General features: G+C 39.6%; 3 protein-coding genes across 4 annotated transcripts; all 3 read left to right on the top strand.

The window, feature by feature from the left end:
* Positions 1–1,975: 1,975 nt before the first annotated feature.
* On the top strand, positions 1,976–3,564 carry LOC113142951 (uncharacterized). The gene is made up of 5 exons (XM_026328341.1): positions 1,976–2,059; positions 2,184–2,888; positions 2,973–3,098; positions 3,180–3,211; positions 3,319–3,564. Exons 1-5 carry the CDS (start codon positions 2,005–2,007, stop codon positions 3,433–3,435), a joined length of 1,035 nt encoding a protein of 344 aa, XP_026184126.1. The 5' UTR covers positions 1,976–2,004; the 3' UTR covers positions 3,436–3,564.
* Positions 3,565–8,813: 5,249 nt separating this feature from the next.
* Positions 8,814–10,580, top strand: LOC113142934 (uncharacterized). Of its 2 annotated transcripts, none has more exons than XM_026328317.1 (5): positions 8,814–9,000; positions 9,110–9,811; positions 9,933–10,049; positions 10,160–10,170; positions 10,283–10,580. In XM_026328317.1, the coding sequence occupies exons 1-5, from the start codon at positions 8,946–8,948 to the stop codon at positions 10,400–10,402; spliced, it is 1,005 nt and encodes a 334-aa protein (XP_026184102.1). In that variant the 5' UTR covers positions 8,814–8,945; the 3' UTR covers positions 10,403–10,580. The 2 variants fall into 2 exon arrangements, with proteins under 2 accessions (XP_026184102.1, XP_026184092.1); XM_026328307.1 differs by having other exon boundaries at positions 10,127–10,170.
* Positions 10,581–17,224: 6,644 nt separating this feature from the next.
* On the top strand, positions 17,225–18,125 carry LOC113123922 (uncharacterized). Its single transcript, XM_026296317.1, has 2 exons — positions 17,225–17,288; positions 17,413–18,125. Exons 1-2 carry the CDS (start codon positions 17,234–17,236, stop codon positions 18,123–18,125), a joined length of 768 nt encoding a protein of 255 aa, XP_026152102.1. The 5' UTR covers positions 17,225–17,233.
* The last annotated feature ends 3,588 nt before the right edge of the window (positions 18,126–21,713 follow it).

Genomic DNA, 21,713 nt, shown 5'->3' with positions numbered 1-21,713 from the left:
TAGGCGCTGACACTCAGCTGCTGAGGTGCCAAAGTAAAACAGCACAGGAAAGCTGACCTAAAAAAATGAGGCTTAAATGGTTTTCACTGTTATTGTTTCAGTGAAAATCAGATTTGTCTTCTAGAAACATCAAATACTGATCTGATTTCAGTATTGCAGTTGGCAGGTGCCTACAGCTGAAGACAACAACTGAAGATATTAAATATCCTCTAGACTGTTTCTACACTGATGACTTTAAAATACAAAGGGACAAGTAGAAGTGACATTTTACATCTATCTGCACCATATGCTTTGTGTAGGGGGGTTTTGCATTTGAGTTTTATCACCAATCATCTATCATCTACACTGCTTAATCCTCTAAAGGGTTGCAAGAGGATGGACCTAATGCAAACAGACAGTGGGTGAGACACAGGGATGACATGTAGGCAAACATTCACAATCACATTCACACCTACTGGTAATTTAGAGTCATCAATCCACGTAACTTGCACGTTAGGACTATGGGAGGAAGCACAACTAAGAGGAATCCCGCATAGACATGGGGAAACATATAAACTCCCCAGACAAAGGAAAGTTGAACAAGAATCAAACTGTGACATGACAGACTTAACCTTTGTTTTAAGTGATTAAAAGCTATCCTGATTAAAACATTGATATGTTTTCAAAGCTGAGGTTAGCATCAAAAAAGACACCAAGTTCCCTGAGTGGCTTACTGCACTTAAAGAGAGAGTGAATTAACTTGAATATATTCTGTTTCGAGGTCCTACAACTAGTATTTCTGTCTTACTTTCATTAAGAAGGAGAAAATTTTGAAACATCAACTCTTTTCATAATTGATACACTTTACTAAGTTGCTTATGGTCCTTTAATCATCAGAGCACAAAGAGACATATAGTTGCATGTCATCAGCATATGAATAAGATATATCATGATTCTTAATTACACAAAGCATATCAATTAAAATGCAATGACCCTAAAATTGACCCTTGTGGGACCCCTTAAAAGATTTGCATTTCAACATATTTATAAGAGCCAACAGAAACATAAAAGTGTCTCTCTTTTAAGCAAGACATGACCCAGCTAACAGCAGAGCAGAAAGATCAACACAACCCAGAAGTCTCTAGCTATGGGGCACTAACAATTTAATGCGTAACAGAAATGTTGGCAAAAACAAAAACCTAAGCATGAATGCTACAGAGTTGTTGAGTATGATGGGATGATTAAATTCCCACCCATACAAACACCTTCCAACATCCTTGACTGTATCATTAACGACAAAAATAAAGACTACTGGATAAACTGGTTGTTAGTTTATTAGTGCACCACAAACTGACAGGACAAGTTGAGCTGAGCATCTATTTCACTGAACGCCCAGACATCCTGAAGCAGGTGATTAAGTTAGTGGTGTTTTGAAAGTATGACTGGTTGTCTTTCCAGTACAGTCGAGATAAATGCATAAGCAGAATAAAACAAGAATGTCCAAAACAGAATTCAGTATAATAGATGAACATATATAAAGCTGAAAATAACGTGCATGATTGCGTTTTGAGCTACTGTCAAAATTTGTCTCTTTCCAGTGGCACCTATTAGAGTCTTGTGAATTTAGACTTGAGTGTAGGAGGAGAGGCACATTCAGATCTACTGCCACATATGGATAAAACGGCTTAAAAACCACAAGTAAGGCTGCACTTTATCTGTCTGAAATGTAGCTAGCAAATGATCAAGTCCATAAATGTTGGCTACAAACTGACTCCTGTGTAATTTGTTGCTAATGAATAAACTGTCTTTATAAAACATAGCTCATTCATTTTTCAGACAAATCATTTAAAGCCAAAGTAAGAAGCTGTTATGTTCTTCATATATCTCCCAAGTATGAGTCTATTCAAAGACCAAACTGACACTGTAGATGGCAGTAAACATGTGACCATGTTTCATATAGTCCTGTCTCTTAAGAGTGGAGGGAGTATTGAGAAACTGCTCATTCAGCAGAGCAATTTGATCACAATGACATCTCCTATGTTTGTTTTCTATCTCACATGCCTCCTGTTGGGGAATATAGGTAAGGTATTTTTTGTCATTTCATGTGAATTTGCTTGAACTCACTTTTATACCTTTATCAGATAAAGCACTTTCTACGATATGAAAACCACTGTATGATTGCTGCGTCTCTTATTGTACTTAAGCTCAGAAGACCGAACTGAAATCGTCCTCATCTGTTCGCCAAGAGAGCAGTTTTGTGTGGGCTAATGTTGGTGAAGAAGTAATTTTGCGATGTTTCCATGAAGGAGATGCTGCAATGTCTTATTGGTATAAACAGACACTGGGACAAAAACCAAGGCTCATATCTACATTATACAAATATGAGAAAAATGGGACTTTTTATGGTGAATTCAGGAACAATCCACGCTTCAAACTTGATGCTGACAATGGAAAAAATCACTTGAAAATTTCAGATGTGGATATTTCAGACTCAGCTACTTACTACTGTGCCAGTAGTTATACAATTATATTTGAATTTGCGGAGGGCACTGTTGTCAGTGTACAGGGCTCAGGTTTGAACATCCCAGCTCAGGTGCATCAGTCAGCATCTGAGAGCATCCAGCCAGGAGGCTCTGTGACTCTGGACTGTACAGTACACACTGGGACCTGTGATGGAGAACACAGGGTTTACTGGTTCAAACACTCTGGACAAGCTCATCCAGGACTCATTTACATCCATGGAGACAGCAATGATCAGTGTGAGAGGAAACCTGAGACACAAACTCACTCCTGTGTCTACAACCTGCCGATGAACAGCCTGAATCTGTCTGATGCTGGGACCTACTACTGTGCTGTTGCCTCATGTGGACATGTACTGTTTGGAAATGGGACCAGACTGGACTTTGAGGGTAAGTAACTTATCTCGAAGAGGCTGTCCTGATGACAGATGAATCACAAGACTGGCTGAAAACTGCTGACCTCTGAATTTGCAGGTGGAGTGGATTCTCTTTTCTTGGTGTATTTACTGAGTGGATCTTTGGTATTCACCACCATCTTCAGTGTTTTATCAGCTGTTTCATTGTATAAGCTGAACAAAAGAATCAGTTGCCAGTCTACAGGTAAGAAGTGATGTATCGTACAGTTCTTACTTAGAAAATATGGCTTTAAATTAAACACATTTTCTTCTGTTTTGTGACCAGAGCCTCAGGCAAGATTTTCAGCAAAATCACAGGTCAGTTGATTTTAAGTAACTGTATTAGGACTAGAACATGTTTATAGCACCATTGTTAGTTTCCAGCAGGTGCACCATTACAATGTTGTTTTAAATTTTGTTCCCAGTGTTACCAAGATGATGACAACCTCCACTATGCTGCTTTAATGGCAACCAAGCCCAAAGGATCACGAAGAGAGAGGAATCAAACTCAGAATGAATGTGTGTATTCCAGTGTAAAGTAATAGATTTGGAAGTTGGTCATTCATTTGTACTATGGCAGGAAAATGTGCCCTTTTTTCTCCTTTGAGGTGTAAACTAAGTTTAGGTGTAAATTTAAATACACTTTTATATTATGTTTTCATCAGAAACAAGAGACGGGCTCCCTAAAAGCTTTACTTTAGCCAGTCTGATCCCCCATTGTCTTGTCTTGGGTAGTTTGAGCCAGGATGTGGTTGCAGGTTTTCTTATTATTCTTTCAATAGTACTGATCTTTGCATTGTCTTTAGCAGAGATGAATAAATAATGAAGCAAAACATAAAAGCTAAATGTCCAAATTTATCAATGCTGCTTCACAGGTAACTGTTCCAGTATACTTCACAATATAAATGATTCAGTCTTCATTGTTCTTCACTCTTTACTGTATAATAATGATAATATGCATCTACAGCAATGCAATGTTATTATGTAATGCTCTGATGTTGATGACGTGTGTATATATCACAAATGTCATCAAACTACCATGTATGAATAGTAAAAGTAGATGTGTCTATGTGGACTCAAACATACTGTAATGATCAATAAAACATCCACAAATCTACAGTGACACCATTTACTTGACATACTACAGGACACTGGGGATCTGGGCATGCACAGAACTGATAAATAGCACATGTGGGAGATTTATACACCATGGAACAGGTGGTCACAATGGGTCACTTAAATATTGAGCTAAAACATGCATAGTATGAGGTTGAGTGTTTTATTGGTGTGGTGTTTTAGGGTTTTAGAGGCTTGTAAATAACTGCCAACAATTTGTTTAGTGCTGGTAGAGGCCTGAAGATAGAGGACACTAGAGGACACCTGAACAAACATGTTGGGTCTGTTCAAGATTAGTTCACCCCTTTTTACAAAGATATATAAACCTGATTCTGTAACACAAAGTCAGAGAATTCTGCAGACTTCTCTCCGGGCACCCGTGATTAAACCTGAGATGATTCATCACACTTGTGGTTGTTTCTGAGAATTAGCAACTCTCAAACTTAAAGAAATTTCCACTACACACGTCTTGATAGGTAGCACAAATCAACAGAACACCCGTTGACTTGTTTAGAACAATATGAGTCAACAAGTCGTGAGGTGCAGTATGAAGTGAAGGAAATGGGTTAGTGAGGTTGGATGAGCAAATATCTTTCAAGTAGCCTAGTAGAAAATGACAATTTAAAAAGTGATTAGTGTATTGGCAGCCTATTCATAACAGAATGTACAGAATATAGTCAGACCTACAACTCTTGAGTTTATCTCTAAAGCAGACACATCAAGTCTAAAATGTCAGAGTAAAATCTCTGAATATTGAAGTTAGGCTATTGAGAGCAGACTGAGTGGTTCAATTAATAGTTTAGCTTAAGAATTAATGGTAACTCAACCGGAAAAAGGTTGCTTGCCATCTCCAGGCCAGGGGAGAGATCCTGCCGCAGGTGGAGGAGTTTAAGTATCTTGGGATCTTGTTCACGAGTGAGGGAAGGACGGAGCTTGAGATTGACAGACGGATCGGGGCATCGATAGCAGTAACGCGGTCGGTGTACTGGTCTGTCGTGGTGTCCAGGGAAAAGGAAGTCTGGGTATCCCTGCTTAGAGTACTGCCCCCGCGACTCGGCCCCCAGATAAGCAGAAGAAGATAGATAGATAGATAGATAGATAGATAGATAGATAGATAGATAGATAGATAGATAGATAGATAGATAGATAGATAGATAGATAGATAGATAGATAGATAGATAGACTGACAGACAGACAGACAGATAGACAGATAGATAGATAGATAGATAGATAGATGGATGGATGGTAACTCAGTCAGCAATTTTCTGTTAGCATTCCTTTCATGTTTTATTAGTCTTTGTCGAGCCTGTTCTCCAGAAGAAAGCCTGACCTTTGTATAAGGCCTATAGCCCACAGTTGAAAGATGCCATGCACTATTGTTGTCACGTTTGGCACAGGGAGATGCAATGATGCCTTTTTTTGGCACTGTGGAGAGAGTCTCATTTGATGTAAGGATTCTGAGATATGTCAACTTATCCTGCTGCTACATTTTCACTGGTGAAGTTGTGTGTCCATGCCAGGCCAAACGACCCACAGGAAAACGTTAAATATCCCAGTGCTCCTGACAGTCTGTCTGCTATTGTAAATAAGTCCCTAACTTTAATCATGATACATTTTTTAATATATTTCTTTGCTTAGTCATAATACTGTAGTTTCTCTATAGTTAGCGAAACACACTCCACAACACACATCTAATGCTACACTGTGATGCCTGTTAGAGGGAGAATTGCTGCTACACTGGTGAAAATTGACTGTTTTTCTAAGTGACTTATTGTTTTATTTGTTTTTAGTGGCTATTGAAGGAACATGTAAGGCCACCTATGGGTCTGTGATGACACCAGATGTGTAGTAGGCCCCAGTGTTTTGAGTAAAAGTCAAAAGTGGAGCACATGCTCATTTTTACATGCCAAACAAAAACTGCTATTTTACCTGGGCATTGTAGTTTCTGTAAAGGTCTAACATTGAATTCATTAATATACTAACTTGATGTTTTGCTGATTTGGACTGCAGGGTTAAAACATGCAAAGAAGAAGAAGAAGCTGCAGAAAGTGCTAGATTCTTTTTGAAAAAAGCCTAGAAAGAGGATTTACAGCAACCTGAACTCCTACCCAGTAAACACGCCCTTTCGGGGTCCATTTGGGCCCACTGTGGGGAAAAAAAGGGCCGTGTTACAGCAGTCCAGTGTGGGTCCCATCATATGTGTATAAACTGGACCACATGCAGTCCCCACACTATGAGGCTCAGGTGGGGCCTTGGTGGGGCAGGTCACACCCAACCTGAAGTGTTGAGCGTGGTCGTTGGCTGTCACGCACCAATCACTCACTCACTCACTGTTTAGGTTGGGGTAGTAATCAGTTTTTCAAATGATCTTACACTATAGCTATTGCAGAGGAACACTATGTTCTGATAAAATGTACTCTTCTTTTAGGTATTAGAGAAGAAAAAACAATAGAAGCGCTAAATATAGCCACAAGCGGCAATGATCGGCCCTGGCACCTCCACTGCCACAAGCCCTGACATGATACCGTCCAATATTGCACTCTCAACATGGGATGTCCATCAAATGTACAGACCTAATGAGAGTGTGCCAAATTTCACAACCTTAAGAAACAGGAAGCACTAATTGCTAGCTTGCCAGACAGTGGCGCAAGATCAGTCTTCCATGTTGCTTATGTGCATATCATCATAGTCATTTTTATCAAAAACCAGTGAACTGTGATGCTTATCAAGCAATACATGATGAATGTATGATACATTTCCTCTTTATTTGACAGATATGTTAATTCATCATGGCACCATTTTGTCATATTACAACATATCAAAAAAAAACCTCACATTTTGACCTCTGTAACATCTTGACATCATGCATACCAAATTTGAAACATCTCTGATGTATGTTGTAGAAGTATGTTAAATTTCATTGTGTGTCAAAACACACAAAATCCCAAATACCTCACTTCCTGTTGGGCGCCATACATGTCTGTACTGGGGAGTTCCATACACCTACCAGGTTCGGTATGTGTAGCTGAAACTACATGCCAAACACAAGACTCATTGACATACGGGGGCGCTATGGAGTCCCTGGGCCACACCCATGGCTTAGACCTTGTCTTTGACTGCTAATAATGGTAACAGATGTCTGCAGTCAATTTCATGAGTTTTCGCCTATGAGAACCAGTTAAAAAATGGCCCAGTACAGTAGCAGGAGACAAATAATAATACTTATTATTATTATTATCATAATTAATCTTATTATTATTATTATCCTTAAAGAAACAATAGGGCTGTGGCCCTGTGATGGACTGGTGACCTGTCCAGGGTGTACCCCTGCCTTCCACCCGAGAGAGAGCTGGGATAGGCTCCAGCAGATCCCCGTGACCCTGAGCCAGGAAAAGCGGGTATAGAAAATGGATGGATGGATGGATGGAAACAATAGGGCTTCACACCTCCGGGACAGGCCAGAGTGCTCGGGCCCTAACAAGAACAGGAAGTTGTACAGGCAGAACCACACCCACCACAACTGGCATTCAGCTGTTCAGCCTCAGTGCAGACCTTCACTCCTAAAGCAGCATGAAAAAGAATTCATTGCAAAACATGATCTCAATAAGAAGTTTTTCTTGACATACCAGCAGGTACGCAGCTTCATAACAAAAAATCTCAGTCTATTCAAGTGGCCTCTGCGTATCCCCAATGGAGGAACAATTAAATAAACTTACTTCATCTTGATCCATCCATCCATCCATCTTCTATACCCGCTTTTCCTGGCTCAGGGTCACGGGGATCTGCTGGAGCCTATCTACTTCATCTTGATCTGCATCCAAAATCTTCTATAATACTAGCTCAGACAAAACTAGGGTGCTATGGGAAAAGGACTTGGGAGAAGAAATTCAGGTAATTGCTTGGGAAACCATATGTGAGATGCCTTCCTATTTGGCCAATAACTCTGCCTGGGAAATGCAGTTTAAAATTGTTCATCATCTGCATGTGACTCCCGCCCAAAGACATAAAGTAAACCCAAATCTCCCCAACCTCTGCAATAAATGTAAAAGTCTAGAAGGATCCCTCATTCACTGTTTCTGAAGCTGCTCAAAAATACAACAATTCTGGATGGGCGTCCTAAAGGAACTAGAAAACATTTTCTGTTGCTCATTACAAATAGGACTAATGACTTGTTTGCTTGGCATGAACCAGGAACTTCTTCAAATCTTACTCCACTGTGTCCGCAAATGCATACTTCTGTGCTGGATAACAGACCAAGTCCCTTCAATAGCACAGTGGATTAACACAATCAAAGGTTTTATTCCATTTGAAGCTTCTTCAACAGCATTAAAAGACAAACCTTTTAAATTCTATAAAGTATATGACCCCTTCTTTACCTATATTGGGGCTGGAGTGAGACAGCTATTAACGCTGGGTCTACAGAACCTGGCATGGAAGGACTGAATAATAATCCAACAGTAATGTAAAATTTATTTATTTATTTTTATTTTATTTGTATTAATATTGTTGTTATTATTACTGTTATTATTTTTTATTATTAAATTTTTTAAAATGTTTTTCTCTTTTTCTGTAATGATGTATTTGTAATAATGTACGTTAATTTGTATTTTGTAGAGAATTCAAACAAATGGCCACCTGGCCACTTTGTATTAGCTCAGATGTGTCAACTATGTTTAAACCCTGAAAATGTCAAAAACTTCAATAAAAAAAAAAAAAACTATTGCTGTAAATGTATAGTGTTTTCAGCCCTGCCAGTTGTACCGCAGTGTTGGCAATCTTCTCACAAACTAAACTTCAAACTATAGGTGGCAGTGAACATATTTCTTTAACAGGACATTCAGAGTCACTTCTCACTGGCCAATCACACACAGTCTTGTCTGTGAATAGTGGAGAGAGGCTCAGTGTTCTTGTCATTCAGCGTGAACATTTGAACACAATGACATCTGCACAGTTTGTCTTCTGTCTGACAGGTTTGTTCTTCGGGACAATGGGTGAGTTGAATTTTCAGGACTGCACATTGAATCTTTTAAAATGCATTGCCTCTGATATATCTTTGTGTTCTATGGTGTGTACATTGTTTTGTATGTCACGTCATTTCAGCTCAAATGACAAACCTGCAATTCGCATCTCTGAAACAAGACAGAAAGTTTGTATCAGTTAAAACTGGGGGGAACGTGACTCTGCAGTGTTTCTATCAAAGTGATGTTGCAACAAGGTTTTACTGGTATAAACAGACTCTGGGACAGAAACCGAGGATCATCTCTAGCTACTATAAATATGACAAAACTGGCAGTTTTCAAAATGAATTCAACAATCCACGGTTCATGCTGGAGACTGGAAATGGGGAAAATCACTTGGCAATCACAGATCTGAGCATTTCAGACTCAGGTACTTACTACTGTGCAAGTAGCTATTCGTACATGTTTGAATTTGCAGAGGGCACTGTTGTCAGCGTGCAGGGCTCAGGTTTGAACATCCCAGCTCAGGTGCATCAGTCAGCATCTGAGAGCATCCAGCCAGGAGGCTCTGTGACTCTGGGCTGTACAGTACACACTGGGACCTGTGATGGAGAACACAGGGTTTACTGGTTCAAACACTCTGGACAAGCTCATCCAGGACTCATTTACACCCATGGAGGCAGCAATGATCAGTGTGAGAGGAAACCTGAGACACAAACTCACTCCTGTGTCTACAACCTGCTGATGAACAGCCTGAATCTGTCCGATGCTGGGTCCTACTACTGTGCTGTTGTCTCATGTGGACATGTACTGTTTGGAAATGGGACCAAGTTGGACATTGAAGGTACAGTAAATAAATTGGAAATTAAAGTTGTCACACGTGAAAGTACTGACTGTTTCTCCCTGTGTCTCTCATATCATTAAACTTACTGAAAGCTCTGTTTCTGATGTCTGGTTGCCAACAGGTGTGGTCGACATGGTGTATTTCTGGCATGCAGCTGCAGCATTCAGCACCATCCTGGGTGTTTTACTCTCTGTCTCCATGTGCATGATGAATAAGAGAAACAGCTCCTACTCTCCAGGTAAAACCTTTTCATATCAGTCAGCTTGTGTTCACTGAAAATGTCATTTGAATTAAAAAACTGTCTTTCTCAATCAGAATTTCAACTAAGATGTCCAGTTCCCTCCACAGCAAATGCAAAGGTAACGGTTTTAAATATGTGTTGAATTTATCTGCACAGCTACAGTTTGATGCAAAGTTACAGTTTCTGTCAAGAATAAGATAATTATATATTGACATCTATTTTGTTACCAGGGTTACCAACATACAAACAACCTCTACTATGCTGCTTCAAGCACTGACCTGACCAACAGCTCAAGCAGACAGATGGATCCAACATGGAGTCAGTGTGTTTACTACAGCATAAAACAGTAGAACCAGATATGTTCCATCCCTAATGTGTTTCTGAGTAAGCCATGACTTTTGTAGTCTGTCTCTTTTAAGGTTCAAAGTAAATTGAAATGACTTGAATAAATGTTTGAAAAGATCTCTATGATTTGTCAATATGATTAATTATCTATATCATAGTCCTCTTTTCGTATATGTGGTCTGAAGCAGGATATTTTCAATGTTACTTTTGTTTCTTTCTAATAAATCATGTATTTAAAATCATAAGATTATTTTTAGTAAAACTGTATCTCACTTGTGTTTTAGGATGAAGATTGTCTTGAACATTTTGTCAGACTGCTTTTAAACCATGTCATTAACAGAATGTGAATATAATGCAGGGGGGATTCTAGGATTTCATCCTTAGGGGAGATTAGCCCTCAACATTGTTGCTCATAACACTGCCTATCTTCTTTAACCACCTACGCATTGCAAGATGTTTCATCGTCTCCCACCTCCAGCCGACATACAGTACAAGCTATTGCACTTCTAAGGAAGAGCTATCATGCATGCACAGAATAGCAAAGAGAGTAAAAATAAATAAATAAATCATTTAAAAAAAACTCTGATCTTCTTTTTTTTTAATAGACATGTCCAGCATTTCTTATTTTCATTTTTATTTTAAAAAGTAAAAATTATACTTTCAATGAATTTTGATAGTAGTTTGTAGTTGATCATTTTAGGGGGGCTTAAATGACAGAGGGGGACTAAAGCCCGCCTAAAATGGGTCTAGAACCGCACCTGATATAATGTCATTGATAATCAAATAAACATCATGTAAATGTTTTCAATCTAGCTGAAACTCATACATGACCAACGTGTAGCTGAAAATGAGGCTGACCTTCTAAACTCGTGTAACAGAGTAGGTGCTGACACTCAGCTGCTGAGGTGCCAAAGTAAAACAACACAGGAAAGCTGACCTAAAAACATGAGGCTTAAATGGTTTTCACTGTTATTGTTTCAATGAAAATCAGATATGAAACATCAAATACTGATTTCAGTATTGCAGCTGGCATGTGCCTACATCTGAAGACAACAACTGAAGATATTAAATATCCTCTAGACTGTTTCTACACTGATGACTTTAAAATACATATTTTAGAGCAGCTTTATCTGCACCATATGCTTTGTGTAGGTGGGATCTGCATTTGAGTATTATCACCAATCATCTATCATCTACACTGCATAATCCTCTCAAGAGTTTCAAGGGGATGGACCTAATGCAAACAGACACTGGGTGAGACACAGGGATGACATATAGGCAAACATTCACAACCTCCTGGCAATTTAGAGTCATCAATCAATGTAACTTGCACGTTAGGACTATGGGAGGAAGCACAACTAAGAGGAATCCCGCATAGACATGGGGAAACATGTAAACTCCCCAGACAAAGGAAAGTTGAACAAGAATCAAACTGTGACATGACAGACTTAACCTTTGTTTTAAGTGATTAAAAGCTATCCTGATTAAAACATTGATATGTTTTCAAAGCTGAGGTTAGCATCAAAAAAGACACCAAGTTCCCTGAGTGGCTTACTGCACTTAAAGAGACAGTGAATTAACTTGAATATATTCTGTTTCGAGGTCCTACAACTAGTATTTCTGTCTTACTTTCATTAAGAAGGAGAAAATTCATCAACTCTTTTCATAATTGATACACTTTACTAAGTTGCTTATGGTCCTTAAATCATCCGAGCACAAAGAGACTTATAATTGCATGTCATCAGCATATGAATGATAAGATATATCATGATTCTTAATTAAATAAAGCGGAAGCATATCAATTAAAATGCAATGACCCTAAAATTGACCCTTGTGGGACCCCTTAAAAGTTCTGCATTTCAAAATATTTAAAAGAGCCAACAGAAACATAAAAGCTTCTCTCTTTTAAGCAAGACGTGACCCAGCTAACAGCAGAGCAGAAAGACCAACACAACCCAGAAATCTCATAATGAGAATACTGTGATCAATAGTGTCAAATGTAATAGTAAGGTCAAGTATAAATGAACGGATACTTTTTTTTGACTCACTAGTAGTACTAAGGTCATGATTAATAAGGGCTGTTTTAGTGCCACGGTTTCACCTAAAACCAGCCAGTACACATCATACATATTATTATACAAGTTATGGGGCACAAACATAAATGTTGGCAAAAACAGAAACCTAAGCATGAATGCTACAGTGTTGTTGAGTATGATGGGATGATTAAATTCCCACCCATAGAAACACCTTCTAACATTCCTGACTTGTGATGATCGGCAACTTTACTTCCTGTCTCATGCTCTTATTTTGAAGACCCATACTGGATTTGGTTTCCTACTCATCTACACTCACTTGAGCTTTTCCCTCCAAGGATATTAATTTGCTTTTCTATGTTGAAGGAGTTTTTGTTAATAATTGCAATCTCTGGATTCTCTGAGTTTTTGTTATACAAGATTACCTTGAAAATCTTTGACCAAGGAAAACAGCACCACCAGATCTTGCTCTGTGGAAAACAACCTGGACTCCATTTCCCATCTGTCTTGGCTCCCTCGGTGTTACCAGTTCCTGGCTGAGACAGTAATCTTTCCCACCATAGATACTTCAGTTCCATCCATCCCAGTCATTATAGTGGGAGATTTTAACATTCATGTAGATGTTGAAAATAACAGCCTCAGCATTGCATTTAATTCTATATTAGATTCAATTGGTTTCATTCAAAACGTTAATAAACCCATCCACTGTTTCAATCACACCCTTGATCTTGTTCTGACCTATGGCATCGAAATTGAACATCTAATAGTTTTTCCCCCAAATCCTGTTTTGTCAGATCATTCTTTAATAACTTTTGAATTTAAAATGATGGATCATGCAGCGTTTGGAAGAAAATTCCACTACAGCAGATGTTTATCCGACAACGCTGTTAATAAATTTAAGAAAATGATTCCATCTTTATTTGCATCTATGCCAAGTATAAACATAGTGGAGGGCAGCTGCCTTAATCCCACTACCTACCAAATTGATCATGTTGTTGACAGCGCTGTAACCTCACTGCGTGAAATACTTGATTCTGTAGCCCCTCTGAAAAAGAAGTTAGTGAATCAGAGAAGACTAGCCCCATGGTATAATTTACATATTCGTACCTTAAAGCAGGCATCACGAAGGCTGGAAAGGAAGTGGCATTCCACAAACCTAGAGGAAATTTTTCTAGCCTGGAAAAACAGTCTACTAACATATAAAAAAGCTCTCTGTAAAGCCAGAACTGCATACTATTCATCACTAATAGAGGAAAATAAGAACAATCCCAGGTTTCTTTTCAGCACTGTAGCCAGGCTGACAAAAACTCACAGCTCTGTTGAGCCCAGTGTTCCCTTAGTTCTCAGCAGCGATGAATTTATGAGTTTCTTTACAAATAAAATCACAACTATTAGAGATAGAATTCAGCAGATGCTTCCTATACCTGCAATAAATTAATCTTCTACTACAGTAGCTCTTGAATCATCTGTAGGACCTCAGTTATGTTTAGACTGCTTCTCTCCCATAGATCTCTCTGAATTTACATCAGTAGTTGCTTCATCGAAATCATCAACGTGTCTCTTAGACCCCATCCCGACTAGACTGCTTAAAGACACCCTGCCATTAATGAACTCATCTTTATTAGACTTGGTAAATTTATCTCTAGTATCAGGCTACGTACCACCGGCCTTTAAGACTGCAGTAATCAAGCCCTTACTCAAAAAGCCTAGTCTTGATCCAGGAGTCTTGGCTAATTATAGACCAATATCCAACCTGCCATTTATTTCTAAAATCCTAGAAAAAGCTGTTGCTAAGCAGCTGTCAGACCACTTACACAGGAATGAACTATTTGAAGATTTTCAATCAGGATTTAGAGCACATCATAGTACAGAAACAGCACTGTTAAAAGTTACCAACGATCTTCTCTTAGCCTCAGATAATGGACTTGTTTCTATACTTGTCCTCCTAGACCTTAGTGCAGCATTCGACACCATTGACCACAACATCTTATTACAGAGACTGGAGCATGTGACTGGTATCAGAGGAACAGCGTTAAAATGGTTCCAATCCTATTTATTGGACAGATTACAGTTTGTTCATGTCCATGATGAACCTTCCACACGAACAAAAGTTAGTTATGGAGTTCCACAAGGCTCTGTGCTAGGACCGATTCTGTTCACCCTGTACATGCTTCCTTTAGGATATGTTATTAGGAAGCACTCTATTAATTACCACTGCTATGCAGATGACACTCAGTTGTATCTATCTATTAAACCTGTTAATACAAACCAGTTAACCAGACTTCAAGCCTGTCTAACTGACATAAACGCCTGGATGACCAGTAACTTTTTACTTTTAAACTCAGAGAAAACAGAGAAAACATCACCTGCGCAACATTGCCAAAATTAGGAACATCCTGTCTCAAAATGATGCAGAAAAACTAGTCCATGCATTTGTTACCTAGATTACTGTAACTCATTACTATCTGGATGTCCCAATATCTCCATAAAAAACCTCCAATTAATCCAGAATGCCGCAGCCAGAGTCCTGACAGGAACTAGCAAAAGAGATCATATTTCTCCTTTATTGGCTTCTCTTCATTGGCTCCCTGTAAAATATAGAATAGAATTTAAAATCCTTCTTCTCACATACAAATCCCTTCGTAATCAAGCTCCTTCATACCTTAAAGACCTCATAGTACCATATTATCCCAATAGACCACTTTGCTCTCAGAGTGCAGGTCTACTTGTGGTTCCCAGAGTTTCCAAAAGCAGACTGGGAGGAAGAGCCTTTAGTTATCAAGCTCCTTTCCTGTGGAACTAGCTCCCAGCCTGGGTTCAGGAGGCAGACACTCTCTGTACTTTTAAGGCTAGACTTAAAACCTTCCTCTTTGACAAAGCATATAGTTAGGGCTGGCTTCAGGCAACCCTGAACCATCCCTTAGTTATGCTGCTATAGGCCTAGACTGCCCGAGGACCATCGGTGCACTGAGCTCCCTTACCATAACCCCCCCCACCTCATATATATTCCACCATTGAATGTCACTAACCTTGTGCTCTCTCTCTCCCCTAGTTTGTGCTCTCTCCCTCTCTCTCTGTTCTCTCTGTACCTTCTGCAGGTGTCCCTGGTCCTGGAGCTATATATTGCTGATGTGCAGTTACTGGTCCCACCAACCTGCAGTGTCTATTTGTTGTTTATTGTTGCTGTTCTGCTCTCTGCTCTATCCACTCACCCCAACCGGTCAAGGCACATGGCCGCCCAAACTGAGCCCGGTTCTGCTGGAGGTTTTTTCTTCCGTTAAAGGGAGTTTTTTTCCTCTCCACTGTCGCCAAGTGCTTGCTCATAAGAGAATTGTTGGGTTTTTAGTTTTAGTTTTTGTAAAGTGCCTTGAGATGATTTGTATTGTGATTTGGCGCTATGCAAATAAAATTGAATTGAATTGAATTGAATTGAATCCCACATCCTGGTCACCTCATCCCCCGAACCCTTTCCCTTCAAAAAAAATTAAAGCTTTTATATCTGAGTTTTGGTGTTGGCAATTTATTGGTCCTCATTTCGCCCAGTTCATGACATGACTGTATCATTAAGGGCAAAAATAAAGACTACTGGATAAAATGTTCACCTGTGCTGCAAAATGAAATTATCTAATTTCCATATTCAGTAATAACATCTGTAACATAGATCTAGTTAAAGTGCACGCGGCTTTAGTGCACCACTGACAAATATTACAAAATGATACAATGCTGTATAATATGTGTGTTTACAAAGCCAGGTCCAATAACTGTAACTCAGACAGTGATAACTGCAACGTTACACTGGTTCTTCTAATTCCCTTTTTATTAAATACAGAATTATTTTATTGGGAAATGTTATGAGTTTTCTACCAATAGTGCCACAAAGGTTTAATTTACAGAGCGGTAACCTACTGTGGAAAACTGTGGTGTGCCAGCTGTACCAAGAAACTCCTTGTTCATGATTTCTCAGCGCTACAGCAGGTAGTGCTCTGCATTAGGAGGGCTTGTTGGTGGTTGCAAGCCGCCAACCAGAAGAAGCAGATGCTGCTTACTCGTGACCAGAACTTCAGACTTCCTGTCACTGATCTTGCTGACAGCTGTTAGTTGGCTGCTGATGTTAGTGCACCACAAACTGACAGGACAAGTTGAGCTGAGCATCTATTTCACTGAACGCCCAGACATCCTGAAGCAGGTGATTAAGTTAGTGGTGTTTTGAAAGTATGACTGGTTGTCTTTCCAGTACAGTCGAGATAAATGCATAAGCAGAATAAAACAAGGATGTCCAAAACAGAATTCAGTATAATAGATGAACATATATAAAGCTGAAAATAACGTGCATGATTGCATTTTGAGCTACTGTCAAAATTTGTCTCTTTCCAGTGGCACCTATTAGAGTCTTGTGAATTTAGACTTGAGTGTAGGAGGAGAGGCACATTCAGATCTACTGCCACATATGGATAAAACGGCTTAAAAACCACAAGTAATAGGCTGCACTTTATCTGTCTGAAATGTAGCTAGCAAATGCTCAAGTCCATAAATGTTGGCTACAAACTGACTCCTGTGTAATTTGTTGCTAATGAATAAACTGTCTTTATAAAACATAGCTCATTCATTTTTCAGACAAATCATTTAAAGCCAAAGTAAGAAGCTGCTACATTCTTCATATATCTCCCAGGTATGAGTCTATTCAAAGACCAAACTGACACTGTAGATGGCAGTAAACATGTGACCATGTTTCCTATAGTCCTGTCTCTTAAGAGTGGAGGGAGTATTGAGAAACTGCTCATTCAGCAGAGCAATTTGATCACAATGACATCTCCTATGTTTGTTTTCTATCTCACATGCCTCCTGTTGGGGAATATAGGTAAGGTATTTTTTGTCATTTCATGTGAATTTGCTTGAACTCACTTTTATACCTTTATCAGATAAAGCACTTTCTACGATATGAAAACCACTGTATGATTGCTGCGTCTCTTATTGCACTTAAGCTCAGAAGACCGAACTGAAATCGTCCTCATCTGTTTGCCAAGAGAGCAGTTTTGTGTTGGCTAATGTTGGTGAAGAAGTAATTTTGCGATGTTTCCATGAAGGAGATGTTGCAATGTCTTATTGGTATAAACAGACACTTGGACAAAAACCAAGGCTCATATCTACATTATACAAATACGACAAAAATGGGACTTTTTATGGTGAATTCAGGAACAATCCACGCTTCAAACTTGATGCTGACAATGGAAAAAATCACTTGAAAATTTCAGATGTGGATATTTCAGACTCAGCTACTTACTACTGTGCCAGTAGTTATACAATTACAGTTGAATTTGCGGAGGGCACTGTTGTCAGCGTGCAGGGCTCAGGTTTGAACATCCCAGCTCAGGTGCATCAGTCAGCATCTGAGAGCATCCAGCCAGGAGGCTCTGTGACTCTGGACTGTACAGTACACACTGGGACCTGTGATGGAGAACACAGGGTTTACTGGTTCAAACACTCTGGACAAGCTCATCCAGGACTCATTTACACCCATGGAGGCAGCAATGATCAGTGTGAGAGGAAACCTGAGACACAAACTCACTCCTGTGTCTACAACCTGCCGATGAACAGCCTGAATCTGTCTGATGCTGGGACCTACTACTGTGCTGTTGCCTCATGTGGACACATACTGTTTGGAAATGGGACCAGACTGGACCTTGAGGGTAAGTAACTTATCTCGAAGAGGCTGTCCTGATGACAGATGAAACACAAGACAAGGCTGAAAACTGCTGACCTCTGAATTTGCAGGTGGAGTGGATTCTCTTTTCTTGGTGTATTTACTGAGTGGATCTTTGGTATTGACCACCATCTTCAGTGTTTTATCAGCTGTTTCATTGTATAAGCTGAACAAAAGAATCAGTAGCCAGTCTACAGGTAAGAAGTGATGTATTGTACAGTTCTTACTTAGAAAACATGGCTTTAAATTAAACACATTTTCTTCTGTTTCGTGACCAGAGCCTCAGGCAAGATTTTCAGCAAAATCACAGGTCAGTTGATTTTAAGAAACTGTATTAGGACTAGAACATGTTTATAGCACCATTGTTAGTTTCCAGCAGGTGCACCGTTACAATGTTGTTTTAAATTTTGTTCCCAGTGTTACCAAGATGATGACAACCTCCACTATGCTGCTTTAATGGCAACCAAGCCCAAAGGATCACGAAGAGAGAGGACTCAAACTCAGAATGAATGTGTGTATTCCAGTGTAAAGTAATAGATTTGGAAGTTGGTCATTCATTTGTACTATGGGAGGAAAATGTGCCCTTTTTTCTCCTTTGAGGTGTAAACTAAGTTTAGGTGTAAATTTAAATACACTTTTATATTATGTTCTCATCGGAAACAAGAGACGGGCTCCCTAAAAGCTTTACTTTAGCCAGTCTGAGCCCCCATTGTCTTTGTTGTTTGTGTTGTTTGAGCCAGGATGTGGTTGCAGGTTTTCTTATTATTCTTTCAATAGTACTGATCTTTGCATTGTCTTTAGCAGAGATGAATAAATAATGAAGCAAAACATAAAAGCTAAATGTCCAAATTTATCAATGCTGCCCCACAGGTAACTGTTCCAGTATACTTCACAATATAAATGATTCAGTCTTCATTGTTCTTCACTCTTTACTGTATAATAATGATAATATGCATCTACAGCAATGCAATGTTATTATGTAATGCTCTGATGTTGATGACGTGTGTATATATCACAAATGTCATCAAACTACCATGTATGAATAGTAAAAGTAGATGTGTCTATGTGGACTCAAACATACTGTAATGATCAATAAAACATCCACAAATCTACAGTGATACTATTTACTTGACATACTACAGGACACCGGGGGTCTGGGCATGCACAGAACTGATAAGTAGCACATGTGGGAGATTTATACACCACGGAACAGGTGGTCACAATGGGTCACTTAAATATTGAGCTAAAACATGCACAGTATGAGGTTGAGTGTTTTATTGGTGTGGTGTTTTAGGGTTTTAGAGGCTTGTAAATAACTGCCAACAATTTGTTTAGTGCTGGTAGAGGCCTGAAGATAGAGGACACCTGAACAAACATGTTGGGTGCCCATGTTGGGTCTTGAGAAGTCTTTAGACTTCTCTCTGGGCACCCGTGATTAAACCTGAGATGATTCATCACACTTGTGGTTGTTTCTGAGAATTAGCAACTCTCAAACTTAAAGAAATTTCCACTACAGTTTGGCGACGAGGATGGGATGGACATGCCCCTGACCAGTGCCTGTTCTAGACCGAAGGAACCACCGGTGGTAAAATTTAAAAACGAAGGGAAAGTTCCACTCCGACAAACGGAGTGCTGGATCCTGCCTGAGGTCAGAACAGGTGGTGGGCAGTGGATGCTCCATTCATTTAATAAGTGAGTACAGTGTTATGAATCATTTCTTGTATATGTCTGTTAAGTGATTTAAGGAAATTTGGTATGTTTTTGGTCTGTGTCGAACAGAAAAGCCCTAGGTGTGTGTTTTTTGGCCTTAAGAGACAAGGCAGTGACGTGATCTTTGTAATCCCTTCATGGTAAAAAAAACTGTGAGTTTGAAGGACAGACGCCAGATGACGAAAAAATAATCCTAAAAAAAACAAAAACAAAAAGAAGAAAAAAAAAGAAACAACGAGAAAACTCCACTGGCTGAGGATTACAAACGTAAGTCTTCCTTTGGGGAAGCCATATGGTTTATTAATGAAACGACCCGTACGTGGAAAACAGGAAAATTAATACAGTACTGTAGAAGTAAATTATTATTGTTAATGAGAAGTACGCTATTATTGTCTATAAGAACTGCCTTAGAATTTGTCCCATATCATGAACTGGGCATATGACTGAAGTGATAATTTCATAAGCTTTGTGGTGACTCCTTCAGTGACTTGTATGCACAATGTGTGTACCATAAGGGTACGTTGCAGTCATACAAACGTGTCATACAAACCTACCTGGCTGTAGTGAGTCATCCAAAGTTAGTGTTTGTGTGATACGATCTGACCATGCAATGAGATGGAAAGATTAGTGTGAATGAGAACTTATTGTGTGTGTATGTTATAAACCCAGTGAGAGTTTAAGCACCAGCCCCAGTGCTAAATAAGGACAGATAAATGAGTTAAATGTGTGGTTATAGAATGTTGTTACGAGAAAGAGAAGAGGAAGTGAAAAAAGAAAGCAAAGAAAGAAAAAATACATTGGCACTCTTTTCAAGAGTGAGAAAGGGAGGCAGAAATAAAAGAAAAAATCTGCTGCAGAATTAAGGGTACAGTTAGAAAAGTGATGAGGAGAATAAGAAGGACAAAACAGAAACGTAGGGTAAGAAAGTAGAAGTTATGTGTTGCAGGTTTGTCAAATTCCCATGGGGAAACATCAGACCCACAACACGGCACCAGTGGGGTCACAACAATTCACCGCCACGATGGACACCTTGTATGAAGCTATGCGGACTGCATTTGCTTTGAGAGTTTGCTGGCCTGAGATTCATAATACTGTATCCGACAAAAGGAGGGTGAGTCAGCAGTTGAATATCGCACCGGCATGGAAACTGTATTCGCTGCACACTCTGGATTTGACGCAGATAATGTGGCATACACTCACCTGTTGAAAACTGTATTAATAAATGGTCTCCACCTGGCCCAAGAAGTTATGTCATGATGTCATGTGTCGGCTGGGAAACAAAGACTCTGCCAAATGTATGGACACGTCTTACATTCAGAAAGGAACCGAGTGGAGTCAGACATGGACCAGGTAAAAAATTCTCCAAACTGCTCAGTTGATGTACTACCAGCAGGGGACTACACAACCTCATAGAAGGAGCCTGCAATCTCGAAGGAACAATACAAGAGGATGTCAGAGGAATCAAGGATTTCTGCAGAATCAGCTTCAAAGAGGACAGTTTCACCTGGATGAAATGTGTTACACCTGTAAAGGACATGGACAGATATCCTGTAACTCAGGGGTGTCAAATTTACGGCCCGCGGGCCAGATCAGGCCCGCAAACTAGTTTAATCCGGCCCGCGAGATGATTTGAAGTTGAAATTAGCTGCAATTTTTCAATGAAAGAAACTGCTGTTCTAAACGTGTCCACTGGGTGTCGCAATAGCAATTATGTTAAGCAGGCAAACTGTTTATACTGAGGCTGAGCAAGTAGGCCTATACCTGTCAGCTGGCCCGGAGCTACCTGCCTTGTCGGTCCGGTCCGGCCCACTTGGGAATAGATTTTCCGCCATATGGCCCCTGACCTAAAATGAGTTTGACACCCCTGCTGTA

The sequence above is a fragment of the Mastacembelus armatus genome, chromosome 18 (genome assembly GCF_900324485.2).
Source record: "Mastacembelus armatus chromosome 18, fMasArm1.2, whole genome shotgun sequence".
Classification (NCBI taxonomy): Eukaryota; Metazoa; Chordata; class Actinopteri; order Synbranchiformes; family Mastacembelidae; genus Mastacembelus; species Mastacembelus armatus.
The sequence above is the reverse complement of the archived record's forward strand: the minus strand, read 5'-3'. Positions and strand labels throughout refer to the sequence as shown.

Bases quoted from the DNA above. Each gene is read 5' to 3' on its own strand.
- LOC113142951 (XM_026328341.1), top strand. From the start codon at position 2,005: ATGACATCTCCTATGTTTGTTTTCTATCTCACATGCCTCCTGTTGGGG. The intron at 2,060-2,183 runs GTAAGGTATTTT...ATTGTACTTAAG, and splicing joins CCTCCTGTTGGGGAATATAG to CTCAGAAGACCGAACTGAAA. The intron at 3,099-3,179 runs GTAAGAAGTGAT...TTTTGTGACCAG, and splicing joins AATCAGTTGCCAGTCTACAG to AGCCTCAGGCAAGATTTTCA.
- LOC113142934 (XM_026328307.1), top strand. From the start codon at position 8,946: ATGACATCTGCACAGTTTGTCTTCTGTCTGACAGGTTTGTTCTTCGGG. The intron at 9,001-9,109 runs GTGAGTTGAATT...ACGTCATTTCAG, and splicing joins TTTGTTCTTCGGGACAATGG to CTCAAATGACAAACCTGCAA. The intron at 10,171-10,282 runs GTAACGGTTTTA...TTTTGTTACCAG, and splicing joins CCTCCACAGCAAATGCAAAG to GGTTACCAACATACAAACAA.
- LOC113123922 (XM_026296317.1), top strand. From the start codon at position 17,234: ATGACATCTCCTATGTTTGTTTTCTATCTCACATGCCTCCTGTTGGGG. The intron at 17,289-17,412 runs GTAAGGTATTTT...ATTGCACTTAAG, and splicing joins CCTCCTGTTGGGGAATATAG to CTCAGAAGACCGAACTGAAA.